Source organism: Netta rufina (genome assembly GCF_964035555.1).
Source record: "Netta rufina genome assembly, chromosome: 5".
Classification (NCBI taxonomy): Eukaryota; Metazoa; Chordata; class Aves; order Anseriformes; family Anatidae; genus Netta; species Netta rufina.
The window spans coordinates 55,245,959-55,261,891 of NC_140128.1; the positions used below are offsets into that span (position 1 = coordinate 55,245,959).

A 15,933-nucleotide genomic window follows, 5' to 3' on the forward strand; every position below is an offset into this window, starting at 1 on the left:
ACTGTCCTCTATTCCGGACAGAGCAGCTAAGGAAAGGCAGAACGTAATTACACAAAACAAAAATTAAAAGAACGTTAAAATAGATTTTCAAAGTTACAATTGGATTTAAGCACGTATTGAAAACCTGCTACATGTAAGTACCCTATAGCTAATTTGAAGCAAACCTTGTACTTCTCCAACAAAATAAAACTATTTTAAAAGAAATTTTGCATTCATTTAGGAGTAACAGATCACTCGTGCACACAACTTCAGACCTGTTTACAATACCAATACTTTTACTCAGAGTAATTATAACTAGTGAGTCACATTTCAATCCACATTGAAAATACATTACTCAAATTTCTTTTAAAATAGCCTTGGAACTGTATGTTTGTGAGTCTTTATGAAAAAAACATCTTTTTAAAGAAAAACACATTATTTTGATAGGCTACCTCATTATGGTTAAGATGTATTTATACGTCAGAATAACACGTTTAGGAGCAAATAGATGTTTATTCCTCCCTTAAGTAATGGTTTCACTGCGAAGTTGTTCTGTGGTGCTGTAATATTGTTTATATGAGAACAACAGAATAGGACATTTCCAAAACAACCAAAGTACTGAAAATAAATATCCTGTTTAGCATAGTGTTGCACATGCCACAAAACTAAAGTTGCTAAAAACAAAAGTTGACCACAACACTTCAAAGTAACTAACTTTTCGTAAGGTCTTATAACTTAAAAATTATAGCAAAATCATCAGCCAAAATCTTGATTGACTCAATTTCATTTACAAAAAAACAAACCAGTCTATGTTCTGGCCATGTGACAACGAAGCCCACAATCACTTAAAGAAGTTCAAAAGCAATAACGTATTTAAATAACATCCACTAAAGTGTAAAACTTTGGAAAAGTAATGAATTACCTGTTTGCTATTTTCCCACGTAATTGTAAGAGAGCACATCTTTATTTTGCAGCACTGCCCATCAGCTGTAAACACTTGTGTTGCTTCAGCATGTTCCAACTCCATCTTTCTGTTATTTTCTGTCTACACTTAATTGCTTAACCGTTCGCTGTGAGCAAACCAAGCCAACGACTACACGCATCTTATGCATTCTTGTATGGCTTTTTGCCTCAGTGCAATCAATAGGAGGTAGGATATTTTTAAATATTATTCCATATGAAATAAATGTTTCCCCAATCATTTATCAATATGAAAAACTGTCTCTCTGCATTCATCAACAATCAGCTAACGGAAAAGGCTAGTGGATTTTGCCAGCAGTGAAAGACCTAATCACTGCAAGATCAAGCCAGCTGTCAACTGTGATCAGCTTGATTCACTGCACTTCTCATATTCAATGGAAAATGTCGAGCAATACACATTTCATTCGCAGTTACCAGGTTAAACTGCAAATATGACAACACAGAAAATTTAGTTTTAAAAGGGCAACAAATTATTTGCTCCGTTTTTATTCTTGTAGTATTACAAACTCTGAAGAAAAAAAAGAATGCCAAAAAGAACAGGGAAATCATTACTTCTTGTATTTAATTTAATTGTTTAAAGTGACAGGAAACTCAAATTTTGAAAGTTCACTTGAAATTTAACAAAAGCAGTTTATTTAACTAAGACTGCCTAAGATAAAAACGCAAACAGTACAGTCAAAACAGAAAAGGTTGTTTCCAGAAGACTATCAATCGGTGTTTACTATAATGCTCTTCACTACCTAGTTTTGTCTTTTTCTTAAATCCTGCATGCAAAAAGATAAATATTTGAGCCAGCAATGAAGCTAAAACACGTGTAATAGCATACATCAAGAAGTTTCATGTCAGAGAAGATTGCAGCAAGTCAAAACCTAGAATTCAGGATTTTTAAATGCTGAATATGAAAGAAAATACTAAAATCCACTACCAGTTTCTTATGTCTATAAAAATGATAATAGCATGCAAGACAAAAACATAGAAAGCTGTAATTTACCTTATAAAACTCATGAATTGCATGCAAGTTCACTCCCTCCCCATTCTTTCAAGAAAAGAATTCAACGTGATTCAGTGCACTTACACAAGAGATCCAGCCAAATGGGTCTCCATAAGGACACTGAACAACTGTATGTCAAAGCACGATAAAGTGAATATTCCAGCTACATAAAGAGGCTTATTTTTAGCAAGCATGAAAAGGTATGAGCTATAGAATAAGATCATCCAGTAAGAATAAGGGAAGAAAAACAAGTTCAACTCCCCTGCTCCTAAATTAGCCACGGGGACTTTCATTTTCTGTACTTTGATGTGAGGAAGACTGCAGGGGAAACAAACCTAAGTACAATTAGATCAGGAGGCAGTTGTGGAGAAAGAGAAAAGGAAAGGCTCTCTTGCCTGGGAAAAACCTAGGGGTGGGAAGTAGGTAGGCTAGGTGTCCGAAGGCCAGATGGACAGGAAACTAAATGAACAAGTGAGGGTGCGTCAAAGAAAGGAGGCCAGCACTACATGCGCATGCACGCACACATGCACAAAAGCAAGTGCCACCACACACACATGCTGAGGAAGCACTAGTCTGCAGACAACGGGGCTGCATAAAAGAGATGACTGAAGATGGCCTGAAAAGGGGCAGGTGGCTTTGCAAGTACCAGAAGAGTCTCCTGCTCAGAACTGAAAGATGCTCAGACACAGAGGGACAATCTGAACTCTCAAGCTTTAACATTTAAAGCTCTTAGAGCTCTGCACTGACACAGAGAATTTCATAATCTGTCTCTTGTAAGGAGCTACTGAAGTAAGGGAAAGGGCAAGTCCCATCTTCATTGCAATAAATTTGTATCAAAATATTTGGTTTAACTTAAAATTATACTAATGCAACTCCAGAAGGATACAAGCATGGCAAAGGGCATTAAAATTTACAGCAGCAGTGTAAGGACTGGGAAAGCAACACCTTATGAGAAGTAACAAGTGAGCTCTTCAGGTAACATTACGCACATTAGGTCATAAAATAAATGTTATGTGTCAGCTCACACACACCTATATTCTCAACTACTCCACCTTTATATAAAAGCAAGTTTGGATCTCAATGCGCAGTGACAATTGGAGGCAATTCTCCACAAGCTTTGTTTAGTTCAAAATTTGGAGAAAAGTGTGAATCTATTAGGCCAAGTTCACTGGATGAGAAATAGATAAAGATGTACCGTACTTTCAGGTTCAGCAAACCGGACAGGACTTTTCACCATTCCTCTTCCATAGACATCCACAACTAAGTGTTGCTGTAAAACTAAAGAGCCATGCCTGAGAGAAAACAAAGTCACACCTGCAGAAGTGGGAACTAAAGGTGTAAATTGAGTAAATGGTGCAGTTTAGGTCTTTCCTCCCCTGCAAAATATGGGAAGCCACCTGTTGGCTTCCACAGAGTAGCACATCGTTGTTCCCTGTAACCTGCTGCACAGAACTATCTTTTGGTGCCCAGAAGAACAAAAGAACTACTAAACACAAGGAACACTACAAAACCCCAATACTCAGGGAATGGCGAATGGACTGCAAGAGCTGAATGGAATTTAAATGAATGAGAAGGCAGCAGACAAACAAGGTTAAAATATATCCATACGCACACAAGAAGTGAGTAAAAAGTGCAAGTCGCTCTCACATCCATAGCCATTTAAGTAGATGCTTGGTATCTCTGTCTATAGAGATGAAAAATTATGTAAATACATAGAGAAGACATGTAGGGAAACAGTCCCTTCATATGTTCCAAGAGGGTTTCCTGTTCCCAGTAAGAGAAATTATCTTTAGATTCTTCAAAGCAAATGAAGTTAGATATTAAGAACTAATATTAGTCATAAATTTATGCCATCTTAATTAAAATTATAACACAAAAATGGTCACATAGTAAATAAAACGTGGCGATTATTTTCATAGCGTGTCAGTATCTAGTATTTCAGTTTATACTGGATGAAGTTACATTTGAGAAACTACAGGACCCATCAAAACACTGCTCGTGACATTCCAAATCCCAGAATGATGTGATTTTGCCTAAAAAGCTTACAAAAAGCCTCAGAGTAAAGTACCAGGTCAGGAGCATCTGAATTCCCTACAGTTTCATGTAAATTCTTCCAATGAGATCACACAGTTACTAAACTTGTACAGATGTTTCCAGACAAACTACCCTTTACCAAGGTGTGAAGAGACTGGGACTTTTTTTTTTTTTTTGCAACAAAATTAGCTTTAGACTGCCTTCCCCCCCTCCCTCTCCCAATTTAATTCCCCCTCCCTCCCCTGAGGTTTCTTAGTTGGGTTAGCTTTTCTATTGATTTATTATTATTCTTTTTTTTTTTTTTTTTTTTTTTTTTTTTGAAAGAGCAAGATATAGCAAGCTTTTAGGAAAATGCTTCAGAGATCAGATTAATCTTTTTTTTTTTTTTTTTTTTTGGTCAAATCTGCTAAGTTGACCCCCAGCTCTTAGTAGATGTCTGAACTGAAGGTACAGGTAAGGCTCCCCTATCTGACAAGAATTTTAGGAATGAATAGTGTGTCATCTTTTAATGAATTTTTTTGTTTAGACTATGCTATGAGACCCCTAAAAGGATCTAGATTTCCACGACTGACACTGTCATTTGCTCATTTTGAACAAATGCCATTAAAACTTGCCTTATGTGAATGGCAGCCTCTTCCAAATACATCATTAAATATTATGAACGGAAGTACTTAATACTTACAGGCTATTATCAAATTGCATTTGTAGCTCAGATCTGAAGAGCAATTTCTATTTCCGACTAAGCTCTTTATCCCTCAACATTTCAAATGAGAAACTTTAAGCAATTATGTATAATATATTTCCCTTCTCTTTCAGTTTTCTCTTGAGTTTACTACTAAAAAAGTTAACTTGTTTGTGTGTGTGTCCCCCAATTAGATTTTGGCAAATCTTTGCCTGACAGGCTGTGGAAAGCTGCACAACTAACCTCGTAAAAATGGTTCAGCCATTTTTTAAGCTTATCAGAAGATTGTTAGAACACGTTTAAAAAAATAATAATTGTGTAACTGGATATAAGATGTTTAATGCCTTTTTATGGGGTTGCAGTTGTATCATTCGTATCATGAAAATTAATAAACAACAAAAAATTCCACTTATGAATTTTGGTACCAGCTATATATCTATCTAAATTCTAAGCCTAGAGTTTGACAAACCTTACCACATGAACTCGAAAGCAGTGTATATTCTTTACTACTACTTTTAATGCAGAGACACTGATTGCATTGGATGGTTCTGCCAATAAGAGCGTAACTGCTCCCAAGTTAAATCAGTACTATTAAAAGCGCTTTGTGTGTACATAAACATTGAAGGTTTTACCTACCTGTTAATGGAAATTCCACGAGCATGAAATTGTAAGGTTCTCCTGATACTAAAACAATTGGGCTATGTGTTGCAAACCTGCTGCAAAAAGCCTGACTGGAGCCACTTGAACAGTAACGTTCACTTCTATTATCTAACAGCAAAAAAGAAGTTAATTCTCAGCTATCTGTGTTGGTCATAGTTTCAAGACAAAGAAAATTTAAAGGACCGATTGTCCAGTTAGGGGTTTTGTTTTACACTAAAGCCAAAAATTTCTTGGGGAGCAATAAAATCAGGTTCCTCCTTGCATTTCTTGTCAAAGGCTTTCGTCAGTATCAAGGTAAAAGCATATAGATACCAGTTTCCCTGAAGGGGGGTGGGGGAGTGGGGCAATTTTAGTATTAGAAAAAACAAAATGAATTAAAGAAAGAATGGTACATAAGAGTACAAACTGATAGTTTATTCTCCCTAAGTAAATGAAGAAGTTTAAGAAGTAGAAAAATAATATAAATTATGCATTTCCTGCAAATGAGTTATCTGCCATCACGTACAGACTGTTTTCATCACACTAATAGAGTTCTATTCTGTCTCATACACTTCTCTTCTCTTGTGTCCCTGCACTCCATTTTTTTTCTCCTGACTTGCATTTGCTTTCTCGTTTTCTCATTTCCAACGAATTTCTCAATCATTAGATTACCTTTTCATCTGGAAAACTGTCATTACCAGGTCAGTCCTGTTTCCAGAACTTCCTTTATATAAGACTATGATCCATTTTTCCTACTGATGACTGATAGGGTGGCTCCCAGTCCCTCTCCTGTGTACCACTGACCTCCAGTGGATAGAACCGTATTTGCTCTTTCTCACTGTGTTCAGACCACTGTCATTTCTATGGAATGAAGTTTGGATCATGCTAGGACATCTATAAGAAAACAAAACCCAGCATTCTACAGCCACTGTTTCATGGCCACTGATAAAAGGCAAGAAATGGCTAAATGGTAGAAGGAAGTTTGCAGCATCAGTATAATGAGGATCACAGTATCTAAAAAATAAATTTCAATCAACCCTGCTCAAAGATGCTCAGGACCAAATTAGGTTAAATTCTGAACCTCCACTAGGATGAAATTCCACAGACTCCAGGTAATCTGTTCCAGAGCCTGACTACTGTCATTGAGAAAAGACTTTCCCTGATATTTAATTAGAATTTCCCTTGTTACAAATTGTGTCCAAATCAAACTGGCTCAGCTACACATGCAAAAGAATGGAAGAGGCAGCTGTTCTCAGAGAAGTGAATCCCTCGAGACACCAACCAATCTCCCCAGCAAAGGAAAATGTGTAGTTATGTAAGTCTTATCTCCACATAAGTATACCTTCAGGATAGTGGTGGAAAGAGATCAGGCCCTGATTACAGCGTAATTCCACTTCCAAGAGGAAAATTGTAAACAAGAGCAAACCCACCGAGAGGTCATTTCAGGAATAAGAGAACCACTCACATAATTTTTCCTTAGACTTTGTTATGGAGATGCAAAGCTCTCAGATGAGCACTTACAGATAAGTATTCTCTTCACAACAAAGCACATTTCATGGTCTGAAGACACATAGCCTATTCCATTTTTAACATTCAATCTTCATTTAGAAGATTATCTGATAAAATTCATATATTTATGTAATCTTCTGATGTTAAGTTCACCGTTATTTAAATAATTGCTGATCATGCACACAGGAGTTTCACAGAACAGAAAAGAACATTGCACATGACAAAATATCAATTCATGAAGTTATCCAAGTTGAATTCCAGACAGATCATAATTTTTTCCCAAGACTACTGATTCAAACATGAAAGCAAACATGTTTCTAAAAGTTCTCTATGCATGTCACACTTCCAACTCAGCCCCAATATTAAATACAAATCAATCATTTCATCATAAAAACAATACACGTAGTAAAAAGATACCTTAATGCCGAATATTTGGTAAGATTTGAGCTCTCTTCAATGTTTCATTGGTTTGTATTGATTTTAGGGCTAGTCTAACATTCAGCATGCCAGTAACAATGAATAAGCCTAATGCATTACGTAAGTGTAAGCTGATTAAATCCTTGATCCCAAAGCCACCTCTTTACCCCCCCTCCCCCTCCCATTTAAAACTTGGTACAGTTGAAAAATCTGAATTTTATAACTTTTAGAACCTGATTTGTACCATTTATGGCATAAAACCCATGAAAACTTATAATAATAAAATCTCTTCATGTCCTTCTCATCTTTTAGTAATTTCATGAACTTACTAAAAGTGTATTTTAAAAATGATCAGTTCCCTAATAATTCTTAATTTTGTGGCCAAACTTTTATATAAAATATGAATGGCACACAAGTAGCAGTGTTTATCAAGTTACCAGGTCTGAGCTTTACCCACAAAATTAACAGCAAATCAAACTAAACACAAAGTTCAGTGCTGCCAAGAAGTACAATTAGAAGGCACATGCTAGTTCTGATTTCCAGAAACTGTCGTCTCAAATGAAGTATGTGAGCTATGAGGAATGGACCTCGGAAGGTCATTAAAGAGTTATGCTCCCTTAGCATACTAGAGTACTGTGATCTCACTACATTGTCAATATGACAATGGAAGCAGGATAAACAGATCCATGTAGATGATGTTATCAGCTAGTGTTCTCTACAGAAAAGAAATATAGAAAGCAATACATGATTAACTGTTTTGAATAGGGAAAAAGATTCCTTCCACTAGCCCCACATGCCATATATAAAACCAGCTGCTAAAAGCTGAAAAGTAACTAAGCAGTTGAAAGGAAAAAAAGACAAACTATAACTTCGCTGCTGCATGTTTAAACACACGTATGAGATTTTAGATGCCAGTTGTTAGGCAATATACAAGGACAGAGTCACTTAACCTGCACAATTGTTTTTAACATTTTAGTTGATATTTTAAGACATCTCAACTTGAAAAATCTGATTAGTTTTGTCTTTAAACTTCTCTGAAGTGTTACTTTACCCAGACAAAAGAGCTCTAAGGCACGTTTAGAAATCAACAGTGTTCCAACAGACAATACAACTATGAATTAGTGAGCTCTTCTTGAAATTCAAAAACGTTAAAGAATAATCAACTATATCTAAAGTGCCTCAGAAGATGCAGCAAAATGGTCCTGAGTGAATGAGAACAGATTATGGTCTGTTGAGTCTTTATTAGAATTGAGGATGAGAAGGGAGAGAAGAAAGTAAAGGGAATTCCAACTCTGGAACAGGTTTTTAAGCCATGGCAATTTTGAAACAGACAACCTGTATTTTACTTGTAAAAGAGATGATGTTCAAGCCATAATTCACAGAATGCCACCAAGCAGGTACTCTATGCTATGCAATATGTTTTTTAAATAAGCAACTTCGTAAAATGATTTTTTTTTTTAAAGCATAGAAATGAACCTAGTGTGCAAACCAGTATAAAGAGATGGCTCTGAAGGGTATATACCTCTTCTATCAGTGTTTGAAAACATTCCAATCCATAGATATATTTTCATGTTTTACCTTATGAGTCTACGTCACAAGATCAGTGTTAGTGAGAAAAAACAATCAAGAAAAGATGCCTGGACAGGCAATACTCATATGCAAGAGTAATACAGCTGCTTTTTTCCTCACACAGGATGAATAACAGAGAGCAAAGCAGGTGAGAAAATGCAGTAATTAATGAGGCTGATGGCTTCTCACTTCACAGAAGTGAATTTCTTTCTAGGCAGAAAATTTACAGAAAAATGTTGATGAAAATCACAACAGAACAGGCATTAAACATTTTCCACTGGTTCCTACAAGAGATTTTGCAAACCAAACAAATTTAAAACTTCAATATTTGAGTTCATTAAAAACCTGTATGATTTATTACTTACCCCATTCTCTGTACGCTTCTCCACAGGTATGTTTATTCCATTTCTTTGGTTCTGGGCTTGTCGTCCACCTAAAAGTGAAGCATCATTTGTAGTGCAAAGTTCAGTTTTCAACACAACTGGTTCACAGTCTTTAATCTGTACTTTTCATGATTTATTTTTTACATAACATTTTACCTATGAATTTTCATTCTGCTAGTTTTGACTCTCTCATTAGGTTATTCTCTGTACACAGTGGAGTCAGCAGAAATATGACATAACTTCACAGACTTCCTCTGTTAAAGGTACAGACATGTAGGCCTAATTTTCTGACTTGTGTTTTGGCAATGATATTATGAAAGGGAATGTACTGAGAATGACTACTGAAGTTTCACACTTCTATGTCAAGAAGCAGCTCCACAGAAAGTACTATACGTTAATATATAAGAGGAAACTTCTGCAATGCCTTGTAAACAACTTCATTCTACAAATTGATCCACAGGTCAATAATGAATTAATAGGCCTTGCATGCTTCAGAAGGCACATTTTCTTTGTACATTCAAATGTGGCTTCATGTGTATCTTAAATTTCTTAACATACTTTAAATTAGAATTGCCCAAAGAATAACTAAGTATTTTACAAAGTATCTAATTAACATATATGTAAATCCTTATATATTAATGGACTTGCTACTTCTGGCACTCAAAGCAACCATCAGCCACTTACAGATATGAAAAGAAACCCCAGCTCAAAGCAATAAGGACTTAGCCAAAACTTGAAATTCAGTTGTCATAAGTAGTCAGGTTAGTTGAATGAGTAAGGATTGTCTGAGCATGCAAATATACAACTTACTCTGAGTTTCCTTTCCTCTCTCTCAGGCAGTCTGAGAGCCATAAAGTATAATGCACAGTCTCAAAAATCTTCTCATAAATTAAGTAGTCTATACTACTTAAATCAGAAACTTAAAATACTTTAATTTTTATCCCAGTCTTTAAAGAAAGCCCCTAATGTAATATGGATTTTGTAATTTATGGATATGGTATGGATAATGTAATTTTATATAGACTTTTTCTGCAAATACAGACAGTCCAGGGATTTTTCAAGGTGTGAATTATTACTACCAATAAATATATCTACAGAAAGTACAGAGAAAGTAAAGCTTGTAAGACCTCTGTCAACGATGTCTGTAAAAGAGATTTGTTTCTAAAGGATGCAAATTAGTTTACTGAATCTTTTTTGTGGGTGCAACTGAAAGAGCAGGAAGTCAGGAAGCACAATCCCACCCTCTCAAAAACATTGTGACTTTCTCTCAAAAGCAAAAATGCATTAAGTGTCTCATATAACAAACATTTTTGGAACAGTACTAAGCAGAATAGAAACCAATCTTACTACAAAAGCATTACTCAGATTGATAGAAATTATTCTAGATAAGGGAACTTGAGAACATCAATCAACATGACACTGAACAATGTTCAAAAAGACTTTAGTGTAAGGAAGTTGGATTGCCTATACCTACTGTTTACTCAAGCAATTGATAATTGAAATCACTTCAGAAAACATTTTAGATATTTAGGTAACAGCATTAGAAGGTAAGTGTACTTACTCTGTTCATTACTTTCAGCTGGCGACTCCTCATGACGAAGAAAAAATTTCACCTCTTCCCTCCGGGGACCCCATTTCTGCAGGTGGTCATACATCATATGATCAAAGGGTATGGGACGTTCTAAAAACAGTAGAAAATAAACAAATCTATCACAACTATTTTAAGTTAGGCAAAATTTTATAGAACATTAAAAATACAAATGTCTTTTTTTGTAGTAATTCAGTCCATCCAATGTGTTTTCACTTATGCAAAGTCAAAGAAGCAAGCATACACCAACAGAAAGTAGTTGCACTGTGTTAAAAGCTTGCTTGTTACTATAACACAGGTCACTGCTTAACAGCAATACATAACCAGTCTGCAGAGCCATACAAAAACTAACAGTGTCTACAAACTCTGGTTTAGCTATGTCAGGAATTCTTCAACACAACCTTTTTCACAGTGCTGATCTTTGCACCTTTGCTCCCCATCAGCAGATGGATATTTTGCTCTATTATGCAGATGATACATTCTGTTTGAACCTCAGGGCTTCCACACAGACAAAAAAACACGTCATTGTATTGACATTTCACCTATTATGAACTTGGGTGGGTACTTCCACTCCAATACACTAGACTGGATGTTAATTTCTAGTACATGTGAAATTATTGGCAAATCTTTGAAGAGATAAAGGCTGTTCTACGCAACAGTAATCTTTGTTTTCCCCAGAAGCGTAGAACATTCTCATAGTACAGTTATTTCTTCAAAATCAAATCTACTATTACTAGAATGCTATGCACTATGTATACAGTATCTCAAAATGAGTAAGTATTTCAAAAGAAAAATTTTCACTGTTTCTATAATTATTGTTTAACTTATTTTGAAGTATTTTGATTTAAGGTAAGAAAAAGCTTAAGAGCTTCCTAATACTAAGCACAGTATTAAGAGATCTCTCCTGATCAGAATACAACAAACGAAATAGTGACATTAGAAGAGATCTAAATCAGTTGTCCTACGTACACTTCATACAAGCCACCATTACTACAGAAAAACAGGCTTGGATGGAAACCAGAAGGTGGAGTTTGTGTTCTTTAATGTTAAAAGGAAAATCCTTTATGTCCCCAAAAGTCAGACCACGCTATCTCCTACCAAGCAGAACACTGCCAACAATGTTAGACATTTCTAATTTAACCCGTTTGATGCAAGATGACAGAAATGATACAAAGATATATGACATACCTTCAAGAAAGCTTGGAAGGAAGGATTACAGGAAAAAACAGAAGACAAAACACATGACAAGCTACATTTTTTTTTTTGTATATATAATGAACTGTGTAAATGTTGACACTACTGGGATACTTCACTGAAATATTTTGAAGACGATGCATTTAGATCACTTGATTCAAAATGTATTTATTATTGCAGTCATCTTGTGAAAAATCTGTCTCGTCAAACACCCTGATCTCATCAATGCCTTGCTAAGATCTCCCCAACATACAAATGAGCACACCCTAAGGCACTGTATTTTAAACCATTTAAGAAAAGAAAAAGCCAAGATCGTGTCCCATTCTACATTAGTCATTTCCTTCAAATCAAGCAGAATTCCAAGAAAACTGCGCCTTCCAGGGAAAGGAGTTTTCAGCTAGAACTAAAGGAAGTGTTTTACATTGAAGATACAGAAAAACCATAATCCAATACAATGGATTTTATGACAAGATCAGACAAATTCACATACTAGAAGGTACACCTAGAAGATAACACTATAATTATATTGTTATTGGATAATATCTGGTATGTAATAGGTATATTTCTTTTCTATACACAGTAGCAATCTTTTAGAAAAATTCAGTTATTCAGTTTCATTCAATTCTACAGTTATTTCAAAAGTATCAAGTACAGCTCTACAAATGCTACTGCTTGCACTTGCATTTTATCAAATACTACTCTCCATGAAGAACATTTGGTTTTGGAGAACATTTGTTAAGCTTGGATTGTTAGATAATCTTTTTTTCCCCCCTTCTTTTTGAGGGGGAAGTGGTGTGTATGTTTTTTGTTTGTTTGTTTTAATCTGAAAACTGCCAAACTGATTAAAAATACTCTGCAGAGGAAAACACCTCCAGGGCACCTCCTCAAAAAAAAAAAAAAATCTCCACATGCTTTTTCCTTATTCTATTTCCAGTCTTTTTACACTGTAAATAGCCAAGGATACAGATAAAATGATACTGATTATAGTAGGCATCAAAACATAAGTCATCTCTGTGGATTGATCACCTGTCCACATGGGCCTGTTTTCTCTTTCCAGTAGCAGCAAGCAGTATATGCTTGTGGAAGCAGCATACGAAACAGAATAAGCAGAAATTGATCCTTTCCCTTATCTACCCTTCTAGCTTCCAAGTCAGGCTTTGAGAGACTTCCTAAGATCAAGCAAAATCCCATGTCATCAGCCACATGTTCGATATCCAGGGGGTTCTGTCCTCTACAGGTGCCCAGAGGACCACCCCAAAATTAGCCCCTGTGTCTGAGAGCGGTGTCCAAATGCTTCAACTCTGCCAGGCTCGGTGCTGGGACCACCACCCTGAGGAGCCTGTCCCTGCACCCAGCCACCCTCTGGGTGCAGAACCTGTCCCTAACCCCCAGCCTGACCCTCCCCTGTCCCAGCTCCATGCCGTCCCCTCGGGTCCTGTCGCTGTCCCCAGAGAGCAGAGCTCAGCGCCTGCCCCTCCGCTCCCCTCGTGAGGGAGCTGCAGGCCGCCATGAGGCCTCCCCTCAGCCTGCTCTGCTCGGGGCTGAACGACCAAGGGGCCTCAGCTGCTCCTCGTGCATCCTCCCTTCCTCAGGCATCTTCCCCTCCAAGCCTCCACTGTCTTCATAGCCCTCCTTTGGGCACTCCCTAGTAGCTTTTTTTTTTTTCCTTTATTTATCCTTAGCTATTCACGTTGTAAAGAGAGCTTCAAGCATTCCAGTATTTCTGGATAGGTCTTTGAAGAAGGAGAAAATAGTTCTAATGGAATGGAAAAATAGGGAAGCAAAAGAGAAGCCAAACAAAAAGAGCAGGCAGAAGAATGCAACAGTGACCCATATAATCCCATTATCCAACACGTGCAAGATCAAGTTTAGAAAACAGGCAAAGGATATTTTGAAAAACACTCAGTAAATATACAATGAAATATCTAAAGTTATTTGCAGAGACAAGCTATTCAATTTCGGAATTACCCAATAAAACACCTTTCTGAAGGTTAAAAGAAACGTACTATTCTTCTTTATTACCGTCTTGATAATTGTCAATATGTTACTACTACATTTACTGCTAATGCTTCTGAAGATTTTTCAAAATTCATAATCCAAACAAAAAAATACCCTTGTGTAGCCCTGTTACTCATTTACTATTTAGTGTGCATGCTGGATCCATTTTTTTTCCTTAAAGAATTTTACAGGACTCCAAGTACAGCGATTAACACAACACAGCCACAGTTAGCTCCAACTGCTTTCAGTGGGGAAGGGTCATTTAAAACAGAAGCAAATTTTATTCATCAGCCAACTCCTTGCCTAACAAAAAAGGAAACAGACAAAAACAAAAAACAGAACACCATATTTAAAAACACAGAAGCTTTTATTTTCCTTTTCTTGTCCCTCACTCATGTGGGCTCCAAGAAACATTGTAAACAGTGTCTGTGCATACAAGGTTAAGGTCAGGAACTTAGTAAAACTCAGTTCTTGAAAAGGAATTTTAAAAACATGATTTTCAGGTTTTTCAGCTCCTCGTGCGAGGTAACATTTCAAGTGCTTTCAAGCACATCCACTAAAATTGCAGCAAGAATCTTCTAAAGACCACAAATGGTAAAATACCTAAAAATTACCTAGTTCATGGACTTTAGGACACAGAAGATCTTAAGCTTCAGGAATTTTTCCTAAATAAAAAGATTGTCAACTAAATATAGTAAGTAATGATGCTTGATAATGAGTACCAAGAAACTGGATGTCTGAACAGGGTTGGGCTAATTCTGGCACGGTGAGGAGTGGCCGCAGCACGGCTGCTGGTTAAGCAGGTCTCCCTTTACTAGTAAGGCCCTGATCCCAGGAGCTTTAGGAGCTTTTCAAAATAAAAGATCCTGTTTACATCATAGACTTGAAGAATGAAGGCTAATAATTTTCCAGACATGACCATGGAGAGAAATGGGAAAGATTTTCTTTTTTTTTTTTTCTTTTTTTATTTCTTTTGCAATACTTCCACCAAAACAATTTGGAATATGAAGCCCTAAATTAGAGAGCAAGCTGCAGCAGTACTGAAACAGAAGAAAAATGACTTTGTAATCATTTGGCACAACTTAGGCAAGTGAAAGAGACTCGGAAAATAAAGAGGAAGAGGAAAGGGACATTAACATTTGACACAAGAAACAAAGAGTTGAAGTCCCTATTCCTTCCTTCAGTTTAAAGCCTATAAACCTCAAAAAATTGCAGGTAGAAAACTTGATCTAACGTTTACTGCAAGTTAGGGTAGCACTAAGAAGCATTTTCTGGAAATACTTGCTCTTTAAGAATAAAAAAACACTTCAGTTTTATGTTTAAAGCTGTAACAACTAGAAAACATTTTTGTCAGTAATTGCACAAATAGAAGAAAAGAAAGAAGGTGAAATAGGAGAATATATATGGAGGAGTAATTAATAGGATTGATCCCTATGATTTAACAATAATTTTTAAAAAATTATTTCTATGAAAAATGAAAAAATGTCATCTATGTATAAATTCAAAATTACTTGCAAAAACTATTCAATTTTTAGTTAGACAAAAATTCTCAAAGATTAACTTGAGCAATGAGCTAGACACCTTTTCTTTGAAGCAAAAGTTTTGAGGTTGGGTGAGTTCTAGCTATCCTGAAAGACCAAAACACGGATACTGCATCGGTGTTTTAATAGATAATTGCAAAAATCGTTCTGTTGAAACTATATATCTTATATTTAAAACAGAGTAATTTTTAGGCTTCATAATTTGTTCTTATTCTGATTACATGTATTCTGTCATCTGTAATAAAATGTGTTTATGCCTGCTATACAGGAAACCAGAACACAAAGTAATGGATTATGTCCATAATTGGGAGTTCACTGTAAGATCAGAAAAGCATCTTTACCTACGCAGGTTTGCAGTTGTATACTACAAGTATACTTCCATTTCTTTCAGTCACTCACGTCTAGGCTGTAATTAAATTCAGGAAGAC

The 15,933-nt window shown here is 36.1% G+C and overlaps 1 protein-coding gene across 4 annotated transcripts in view; it reads right to left on the minus strand.

Moving 5' to 3' along the window:
- PPP1R13B (protein phosphatase 1 regulatory subunit 13B) overlaps positions 1-15,933 on the minus strand; it is a 70,415-nt gene that overhangs the window by 26,694 nt on the left and 27,788 nt on the right. For all 4 annotated transcript variants that reach the window (XM_084286908.1, XM_084286906.1, XM_084286907.1 and 1 more), the window contains exons 3-4: positions 10,746-10,865; positions 9,167-9,234 (exon numbers count right to left, since the gene is read on the minus strand). In XM_084286908.1, coding sequence (XP_084143034.1) covers positions 9,167-9,234; positions 10,746-10,865 — 188 coding nt within the window. The remainder of the gene's footprint in view (positions 1-9,166; positions 9,235-10,745; positions 10,866-15,933) is intronic.